Source organism: Pithys albifrons, chromosome 15, assembly GCF_047495875.1.
Source record: "Pithys albifrons albifrons isolate INPA30051 chromosome 15, PitAlb_v1, whole genome shotgun sequence".
NCBI lineage: Eukaryota > Metazoa > Chordata > Aves > Passeriformes > Thamnophilidae > Pithys > Pithys albifrons.
Genome location: NC_092472.1, coordinates 8873413 through 8884320, shown reverse-complemented (window position 1 = coordinate 8884320; position 10908 = coordinate 8873413). Strand labels below are relative to the sequence as shown.

The 10908-nt window shown below is 41.9% G+C and overlaps 1 protein-coding gene across 1 annotated transcript; it reads left to right on the top strand.

Annotated features, from left to right (window-relative positions):
• The first annotated feature begins 6678 nt into the window (after positions 1-6678).
• On the top strand, positions 6679-10163 carry FABP6 (fatty acid binding protein 6). The gene is made up of 4 exons (XM_071570368.1): positions 6679-6865; positions 8125-8300; positions 8892-8981; positions 10057-10163. Exons 1-4 carry the CDS (start codon positions 6799-6801, stop codon positions 10108-10110), a joined length of 387 nt encoding a protein of 128 aa, XP_071426469.1. The 5' UTR covers positions 6679-6798; the 3' UTR covers positions 10111-10163.
• The last annotated feature ends 745 nt before the right edge of the window (positions 10164-10908 follow it).

The following is a 10908-nucleotide window of genomic DNA, read 5'->3' as shown; positions in this document are numbered from 1 at the left end:
CTGGTCTGAGTGACAAGGTGGGGATCGGGCACAGGTTGGACTTGATGACCTTGGAGGTCTTTTCCAACCTCAATGATTTCGTGATTCTGTGGAGTTTCTGGTTTCACTTCAGTAAAACTGATGGAGATACAGGGCCATGTTCTGGAGAAACCATTGTGTCTCAGAGGTGGGGAAGTGTCCATGGATGTTTTAACAGGCAACACTGAGTCAGGATTTCCGGCTGTTAATCCCATCTCTCATGACCTGGGACAAACTACCTGATCTGCATTTAGAGCACAGGGCTGGTGCTGTACCGAGTGAGGCTGGAGAGCAGGATGATCATGTGTGGGTTTATTCCATGCGTTCTGAACTCTGAGTAACCCTTGCAGTGGAAGGAGTTCCTCTGGCAGCCAAGTGGGGGATTTGGCCTTTCTTTAGCTCTGCAGCTTTGTGTGTTTGCTTCAGTAACCACTGATAGTCCAGACACAAAGATGTTGACATCACATAAGTAAAGATGCATGAAAATAAGTTGTGAAACTGCAATGTCTTAAAAATTTTATTTTTATTTTTTCTTATGCCTTCCACATTGGGAACAAGAAAACCTCATGTTGACATTTGCAATAGAAACAGTCTGGTTCAAAATCAAAAGATACATATCCATGTATTGAATGACCTAGAAAGTTTTCTTTGGAGACACACAAAATGCATATCTGTGTTTTTAAATGGGGAATTGTCTTATTGAAGCTGAAATTTAACCCCTTGCTTGCCTGAATTTCTCATCATACGTGTCATGGAGTAAACTCTCCAATATATTGAAGAAAATGCTCTGAGTATTCCAGACTAGAGGGAAAGGGTGAAGGGAGCATGACTGTTGTCAAGGTATGGTTATAAAGGGGGTATTTAACCATTCAGAGATTTCAGATGTTTTAAAAATATGTTAGAGCAAATTAAAAACTAATTTGTGGGTTTTCTTCTAGTATTAACTGTGATTAAAATAAAAACCAGAAGCTGCCTGGTATGCAAAAGTATTATTCCAATTAAAAAACCCCAGTTGTTTTTATATGTAAGCTCTGTATCAGCTTGGATGTTGAATAGAGAGAATGGAATTCAGCATCTACTCCACAAGGTAGAAGTGTTTTCTTTATTTATTTTAATATTTTTAGTTACACATTGGACGTGACTTGTTTGGCTGTGGACATGGGAGCTTGTCCTAGACATGGTGCTGAGGATATTGGGGCACTCACAGGTGTCTCTGGGCTGCTGTCACTCCCTCAGCACACTGACTCCTAAAATAAAGGAAAGACAAGCCAAAGACAGAAGCTCTTCAGGTCTTTGTTCTTCCTTGAAACAGTGCTTAAAACAAATGAGTTTTTCTTTAAACAGTGTAGGGCAGAAACAGAGACAAGCGGAAAAGTTGTCAGTCCCTGGGCTCCAAAACGTCATTTTTTTACACAAGCCTTCAGCAGCACAAAGAAATGGTTTGTGTTAAATAATTGTGGGTGTTCTTCAAAATCCTGAGCACCTTCAGTTCCTGGTAGATCCTCAATTAATACAACAGAATACATTGTCTTGCAAGAATAAATAATGGTGTTTTATTAAGTAGATAATGTTTGTTGTTAGAAGTCCATCATTCCTTCCTTTTATCCATAAGCTACACACCAGGAGCCTGTGCCTAATAAGTCAATAGCGTCAGTAAAAAAGGCAAATAATTTCTTACTTTCCATTTTAAATTATCCTTATATCTCTGTAGATTTTCAAAACCCTCTCTTCTGTAAAGCACCTAAAACACACACAGAATCACAGAATCACTGAGGTTGGAAAAGACCTCCAAGATCAGAGTCCAATCTGTGCCTGATCCCCCCTTGTCACCCAGCCCAGAGCACTGAGTGCCACATCCAGTCACTCCTTGAACACCTCCAGGGATGGAGACTCCCCCACTTCCCCCTTCCAATGCCTGACAACCCTTTCCATGGGGGAATCCCTCCTGATGTCCAGCACTCCTGTGGTGCACATTTATTTTGTATTGGTATGTAGATTTTGTGGTGGCTGAGGATGGTGAGGACACCACAGCCATGTGAGGGAAGGCTCCAAATTAGATCACCTTGAAGATAAGCTCCCATTTGGAGCTGTGTTGTCCTCATGTGTCAGCAAGTACAATCATATAGATGTTATCAAGTAATAAAATCTTTACAACACATCCCATGAACTGTGTAGATAAAGGGGAGATGGTTATTGGGTTTTGGTCAGAAAAGTCCAGAAGAGGGGTTGTAATGATTCGTATCTTTAGGGCTGTAAGTTATTAACTTCATTAGAACTGTAGGTACTTTCCAAATAAGAAATCTATAGGAGTATCTTTATCTCAGTTTTTTGGCCAGAATAAGGTTGAATTATATCATCCATTTTAACAACCTTTTAAATATTGTCTGTATTAGACTAAAAACATTGAGCTTCAAAATATTCCATAGTGGGTCTTAATCCAAAGATGGTATTTCAGACAAACCAGACTAGTCTTGTAGGACTCAAACTGAGAGTAGCCAAAATTAGTTTTACTGTGCATTTTCAGGTTACGTGAGTAAAAACTGATATTAAAAAAATTCAAGTCTTCTGTTGTAGCTGTTATTAAATTTAAAAATCAAGATAGCCTCCAATTTCTGCTCTCTGTCCCCATTCCATTTCATTGGATACAACCAATAACATTTAGTGTGGGATAACTAATTAAAAGAAAGAATCCTGAAGAAAGAAAAGAAGAATGAAATCCTCAAGAATCTGCTGGTACCAGGTCTGATTTTCCTTTGGTTTAATTGCCCAGCCCAGCCCAGCCCTCAGCATTCCCACCAGAGTACCCCTCGGAGACTGGGAACACTGGACAGAACCGAACACTTCCTGCAGGAGCTGTGGCAGCTTGTACAGCTCCAATGAATCATTTGGTTGTTGCTTTCTGGAAAAATCCCTTTCTGGAGGTCCAAACAGATGAAGGGTTTCCTGATAGAGTGTTTCTGCAGGAAACAACTGAATTTTCTTTTAGGGAGTCCCCAGAAATACTGGATTTTTGGAGGATCTGTACCTTCCTCCTCTGTAAATGTTTCTGTCTATGGTAGGATCCTTTTTCTTCCGTTTTTTTTTTAATGTAGATCCTTGGGGCAAGGACAGAATCTGGGATGTGTCACCTGTAGAGCTGGCAGGTGGATTCCTGCTAAATATTTGGACTCTGCACAAGCTGTTCAATTACTCAGCCACATCTTGTTGGTAATTACTTTGCTGCTTATGGCTTAAGAATAGTAACACCTCAGACGAGACTAAATGGGTGCTTAATAAGGCAGCAGAGTAACAGGATGCCCTGGAATCGCACATTGCATTAACACCAGATGAGTTCATTCTGAATTTGTTATGAATGATTGCTCTGAATACCAGAGGAATTAATAATCATTAGCCATTTACTAAGGAGGGTTGTTGAATAATTGCCAGATACAGCTGTTTTAAGCCTTTACAGGCTTTCCTGAGCAAGTTTCGTTCTGAAAGAGTCATTAAATGTAACTTTCTGTTCACTGGAGGGTTCCTACTTATATTTTGAATGTGTACTCCCAGTTCAGTTGCATTCCAGTTCTCAAATCACTTCAAAGGCATCACTGAGCCCAGTTCATTCACTGATGGAATTCCCTTATCTCCATTCTGTCTCCCAGTGTCTCTCATTGGCTCTGTGCAGCACATTTGAAAGGTTAATAAACTTTAAAGGATGCTGGGAGACATTCAAGGGCAGGGTAACTCCAGCAGACAAAAGGAATGCAAAAGCGTTATATTTATGACTTTGTGGCAAGTAAATTCTCAAAGTAAAGATATCCAGGGCCTTTGATTTGGTTCCTTAAAGCTCCCTCTGTTCCCAGCAGCATTTGAAGACTCAGCTGATTTGCATATCAGAGGTAGATGACTTGGGAGACACAGGGAATTAACTGCTCACTTTAGATGACCTTTTCCTTTGGGAATGAGCTTCCACATGAGTTTTACTTCTTTGACAACTTATTCATGTTAGCTGTCTACAACAGCAGCACATTTGGAATTTGCATCATCCTGATAAATTCAAATACAGTGTTGAGCTTTACTGCATAACATCTGATTGTAATCAGTGAATCATATCATAGAATCGTGGAATATCCTGAGCTGGAAAGGACCCACAGGGATTATCTAGGCCAACATCTGGCCCTGCACAGACACCCCAACTCTGCCTCCCTGTCCCTGAGAGCTTTGTCCAAACACTCCTGGAGCTCTGGCAGCCTTGGGGCTGTGCCCACTGCCCTGGGGAGCCTGTTCAGTGCCCGACCACCCTTTGGGGGAAGAACCTTTTCCTGATATCCAGCCCAACCCTCGCCTGGCACAGTTCCAGCTGCTCTCTCAGGTCCTGTCATGGTCACAGAGAGCAGAGATTGGAGCTGCCCCTCAGGAGAAGCTGCAGGTCCTGATGAGGTCTGACCTCAGTGTCCTCTTCTCCAGGATGAACAAGTGTTGGGACACGTTTCCTGCCCCTCAGGAACTGGCAGGTGCCCACCAGACAGACCAGGCTGCCATGGAATAATGAGTTTAGGGTTGACCTACACAAAGCACCTCTGTGAATGGAAAGGACAGGTAGTGCCCAGTTTTCTGAAGAAAATGGCCAGTTTCTGAAAGGTTGTTTTTTCAGCTTTTACACCTGATGCGTTTTATTCCTTTGCATTTCTCTGTTACTCATCTTTGCCAGGGAAATGTCTTTATTTTTCTACTAGATTTAATTACAGCTGTTAATTCAGTAGGATTTGAACTGAGTTCTATTAAGCAGGAGTAGGACATAACCAGGGTTGTTTGCAGTGAGCAAGCCCCACACTGTAGTAGCTGGAGTGGGTTTAATGCACATACTGCATTTAAAATGCCTGTATACCTAGATAATTCTGTTTTAGTTCTCTTTTAAGTAGATAGTTCTGGAGTTCTCTGCACCATTTAGCTCAATGACCTGCCCACCTGCTGTACAGGTGTGCAAAAGCTACTTCATGTGCTCACAGCTCTGAAGAGGAAGGAAAATTAGGAATATTGTAAATGCAAAGTGGAAGATCATTAAATGGGTACTGGTTTTAGCTGAAACTGAAGAGATAGAGGCTTGAGTGAGTAACCTGATCCATTGTGCAAGTGACTGTAACTTTAGTAAAGTCAGAGGGACTCAATTTCATTTATTCTTGGCATAAACATTGTCCTAACTCAGTATTTGTAGACTGCCTAATGACATTCTGCATTCTGCAATACACTATTGAATTTCATTACATTTTATAACCAAAATAGCAGGAGTGAAAATATGGATTTATTTCAGAATGAGTGAGCAGAAACATAGGTGCAAATTCACAGTGTATGTTAAAAACTCCTCTGCACAGACAGGTACAGGTGGCGGCATCTTTACCCAAAACCTGTTGTGGAGTGGTGTGACCCTGAGCAGCCTGGCAGAGCAGCACATTTATGGTTTGGATGGGTGCTTGTGACCTGCTCTGGAACTGCCGTGCACAGTGTACAACCCCTTGGAGGTGAATAAACTCATATTCAGAGTGGCAAGAGCCACCCACCCAGGCAAATAATTATTCATTGATAATGTCCTGCACTGCACACTCACACAGTGGCTCCATGCCCACCACATTCCCACAATTCCAGGTGTTGCAGAGTTGTGTAGATGTCAGCAATTTTATATTGCAGCACAAGGCAGCTATCAGTAAAATCTGATCTTTATAGAGAGAGAATATAAAAGCTCAAGTACTGTTCATATAATCTGATTATCTCTTTCCTTTTACACAGAGCTGGGTTGTTCTCCTTATCCAGTCTGATCTATCTCCCAAGGTCCATGTGGAGTTACCACTCCAGGGGTATTGTCCCCTGAGAAGTTTTACATGAACAGAAGAGTTTATGATTGAGTTCATGGACGTTCTTCCCAGGGTTGTGCAGGTCCTCTGGAACACTCAGAGCCCAGTGCAAGAGGGTTTTGGTGCTCACCTGAGGACAATCTTCCCAGTCCCCCACACTCCAGCTGGGGCTGTACCCTGGGGAGCTTTGGTGAACATTTGAAATACACAGGGCCACAGAAATCTTAACCAGGAACTTGCTCAGCCAGTTGTGCTGAGCAACTGGAAAGTCCCATTAGAAGTCCCCTTCTTCCTGGATTCAGGCTCTTCACCCCTCAGCCAGTGTGTTACCCTTGAAATTGTTCCATTTTTCCCCTGTAAAAATAACTTTTGAAACTTCAAAAGTTTTCCTGTGGCAGGAAATGTTTCCCCATTCAAACCTCAAACCCATAATCCCGTCATTGCCCATACCCTACCAGAATTACTTAATAAATTTGGGAAGCTTGTTTCTTATTTTCATATTTTAATTAACATAGGGTATGCTTCCAAACAGAGCAAGGCTGTGATCCCAGGACACTGCTTTGAAGCAATTTTTTCCCTGTTTCATTATAACTTCTTTTACCTTTATTTCATCCTGAATGCAAAATTAGTGGAATCTTGAAAGTAAAAATGTATCACTTTGTTTAAATATGCAATAAAATGAAAAATGAGCTTTTGGCCTTGATTTCTGCTGATCTCCAGATTATTCTCCAGGATGTTTAATTGCATGATAACCTTGATTTTCACACAGGTCAATGGCATTGATGCAAGTGACTCACATGGGCCATAAAAGTGTATTTCCAAGGGGTGTGGGCACAGGTGGGCTGAGCAGCTTGGGCTGGTTTATAAAACCCAGGGCCTCAGCTCACCTGCACTGATCCATTCTGGTCATTCCAGCTGCGGTTCCGCTCTCCCAGCCACATCCAAGGGAAACATGGCATTCACGGGCAAATACGAGTTTGAAGGCGATGAGAACTATGATGACTTTGTGAAGGCGATTGGTAAGTCTGGCTTGGGCTGTCAGCCCCAGGGTGTACATCAGTTAAAAATACTTCTGTTTGAAAAAGGGGTTTATACTGAAATGATTAGAAGGATGGAGCACCTCTCCTATGAGGAAAGGCTGAGAGAATCAGGCTTGTTCAGCCTGGAGAAGACAAGGCTCTGGGTGACCTAATTGTGGCCTTCAGTACATGAAGGGAACTGACAAGAAAGATGGAGAAAGACTATTTACAAGGAACGAGAGTGACAGGACAAGGGGAATGGCTTCCTACTGACAGAGGGCAGGGTTAGATGGGATATTGGGAAGAAATTCTTCCCTGTGAGGGTGGTGAGGCCCTGGCACAGGTTGCCCAGAGAAGCTGTGGCTGCTCCATCCCCAGAAGTATCCAAGGCCAGGTTGGATGGAGTTTGGAGCAAACTGGTCTAGTGGAAGGTGTCCCTCCCATTGCAGGGGTTGGAACTGGATGAGCTTTAGTGTCCCTTCCAATCCAAACCATTCCATTATCCTATGATTCCATGTGCTGAGATCAACCAGGGCTAACCCTGGTAGAGAGCTCTGCACTTCCACAAGGAGATGCAGTTTTTGTTGTTATCACAGTCAGCTGCAGGAAACAATCCTGTTCCACAGAAGGAATGTTCCCTTTCAGTGGCAGCAGGAGGAAGGGACAAGATGTTTGAAAAATTATGATTGTGAAGGTCCCTGATATTCATTAGTGGGATTATAAAAGTAGTGTGACTATACTTGTCAAAATCTTACACAGGGACAGGTTTCGGTGCTTTCAGGGCTGTCCCAGAGGTTACCCCTACAAAGCTCTTTGGGACACTGAGCTGTGCACACAAGTTCAGTGCTCGTGCCCATGTATTTAAAGAGCAATTACAAACATAAAAATAGGTATGTGCAGCTAAACAGCAAAGGCACAAAAGATCCCATGCATTAAATTCCATCTTGCATGTGTAGGTTAAGTAGAAGGGAATATTCACATGAACTGTGTATCTATACATTTATCCTATGTATTGTTTCTCAGGCAAAAGAGTACAAGATTATTATTTTAGCAAATGCATTGATATCCCAGTATCTTTCTTTATACCAGTAATTTCAACTCAGAGCTTTGATATTGTAAAAAAAATAAAAAAGAAATCAATAGGAAATCAGATGCTCAGACATCAACATCTGAGAACAAACACACCACTACCACTCTTCAGTTCCAGTCCAGCTGGTAGGCTTTAAGGTTTGATAACCTGGATGTTTTTATTGATTAAGGTCTTCCCAGTGACAAGATTGAAATGGGAAGGAATTGCAAAATAGTGACTGAGGTGGTGCAGAATGGCAATGACTTCACCTGGACACAGCACTTCCCAGGCGGCCGCACCACGACCAACACGTTCTCAGTTGGCGTAGAAGCAGACATGGAGACCATGGGGGGCAGAAAGTTCAAGGTAAATTCATTTGGCCCTTAAGATCTACAGTCTCAGTTGGTTTTGAGTTTAGGGTAAACAGCAAACCTGTCTGGGGTCTGGTGGAAGGTGTCCCTGCGCATGGCAGAGGTTGGAACAAGATGAGCTTTAGGTCCCTTCCAACATAAACAATTCTGTGATTTTCTGGTTTTGTGGTCACTTGTCCACTCTGATTTCTGGGCTGTTTGCTGGCAGGTTATTTGAGTGTCTGAGTTTGCTGCCTCAAATTAACACTTACAATCCTGCCATTTACTTCTCTGTCAAAGCAAAAGAACCACATAAATCCCTGAAGACGGAATGAGAAGCACAGCCTGGGGTTTGATCATTTTCAGAGCTATCAATGAATAGTGTGTAGATGTGGAACCTGCAGGTATTGTTGGAGGCACATTTTTCTATTTAAACTGTAAAGCACAAGGATTTCAGTCCTATTTGTGAGGCTGAATGTGCAACACAAACAAAACTTCTACCTTTATAAAAGTAAAAACTTTCAGCATCAGGTATACAGATGTTTACAGAGTATCTGATAATAGAAATTCCAGCAGCCCCAGGAACATTAACCTTTCTCTATTACAGGCTGCTGTTAAAATGGAAGATGGAAAACTGGTAGCTGATTTTCCCAACTACCATCACACTGCAGAGATTTGTGGAGGAAAACTGGTAGAGGTGAGTGCTCAAATATCCAGAGTAGTTTATAAAAAACAAAACCCTCAACAGCACCAGGACTAAAATTTTTAAGTTTAGGAAAAAGTCTTTAGAAAGTAAAGCAAAACTATGAAATAACTTTCTCCTTCTCTCTAAATAATCTACAATTTTGTTGAGGTTTAATTCAAAAATTAAATGAACAAACTTTTCATCTTACATTTTTTGTTCACTTGAAATGTAGATCTTGCATCTCAGGCAATTTTATAACTGTAAGACTGGAATGTTCAGACTGAAATATTCCCAAGCTGCCATGAATTTGACTGTATTCACTGTGCCTATGCCTCAAGAATACAAAATAGTACATATATAACTATTCACCTACATATTTCGATGAAGTTTTTGACTTTCTTTCTTAGAAAACTATCTTCCTGCAACTCCTCACAGAATTTCTCTAGAACCCTATTTCCTTAGTCTTAGCAAAGGTAAAAAAAAACCCCTAAACTCCAAAACAAAACACCAAAGAGGTTGGATTTCAAGTATTATCCTGTATTGGAAAAAATTGGCAATGCGGCTTTGGAAAATTACTGAAACCTCAACACTAATAGTAAAGCTTGTAAGACAGATTGGATTGTCAAACATTATGATTTCTGATTCTCACAAATTTTCCTGAATGGACTTGTGTCTGTGCCAGTTCCGTGTGTCTGAGTGTGCCTTCAATAGGGGTGAGTCACCCTGTGGAACAGGAAAGGGCCCTCACCTTCCCCGAGAGTGTGTCAGTCCTCTACTGCTTTTGGAGAACAATTCTCTCACTTGTCTAAAACCCTGACAACTTGGAGTTGTGAATCTACATCCAACCCAGGACACACTGAAGTTTTCCCTAGACCCCTGTTTAGAAGCTGTGCCTTTTGTGTAAGGATGTGTTTGTACAGTCTATCTCAGACCTGGCAAGGATATTCAGCTTGTTTTCTAGATATATCTTCTACCCAAGGGTAAATGTAAAGGGCAGCTCTGAATCCATCTCCAGGGCTGATCACCTTTGACACTGAAACTCTAATTACACCCTTCAACTTAATTTTTGGTTTGTTTTTTCTTCCAGATTTCCACTTCTTCTGGTGTAGTCTACAAAAGGACCAGCAAAAAGATTGCTTAAGGCAGCAAAGCCTGTCTGTTCCAGTGCACTGAAAACCAACAATAAAATAAATAAAGTGCTGATTGTCTTTCTCTCTGTATTACAAGCATGAAGAATTTTCAGAGTAGTGTTATCCTCACGTTAATGCTCATTCACTCTTAAATATCTGACAAATACTTAGAAAATCAGAACACAAAAATCAGAAGATGCAGTAAAGCACTTAATGATGTCGCCCAAGTATTTCAGGATATGATACAAACTCAGCATATTCCAGTATTTCCCACCTATCACCTACTTAACAGGAGTTCTATTCAGCTTCTGCCTGGAGAATGGGACAATTCTCTGCCTGACCTGTACATCACAATGCAAGGCCTGATGAAAATCTTTTGCCTCACTGCTGGCTGGAGAGCAGTTTAGGGGCTTAGAAGCAAAAGAAGGTCAGTTTATCACTCACTAGAAGACAAGTTTCACACTGCCAGCATGGTTTGCTCATTCTGTCAGTATCTGCCCTTGACCCAACCTCTTAGAAGACATTCAAGGTTTTACAGACAGACTCCTGTGGGAAAACCTGGCATTGACTTTTCTCACTGTAATCCTGGTTTTTGCACAGGGACGTGTTTCTGGAGGGAAGGTTTGTGCTTCCACACTGGAGTCTCCCTTGTGAGGCTTATCCCCTGCTGTCGCTCAGAGCCCCACAGGTGTTTGTTTAAGCCCAGCCAAGCTCCTCACAGCTGCTCCCTCATTCCCCACTAGTGGGGCCAGAGAGGGAATTGGGAGGGTAAAAGTGAGAAAACTTGTGGGTTGAGACAGAAACACTTT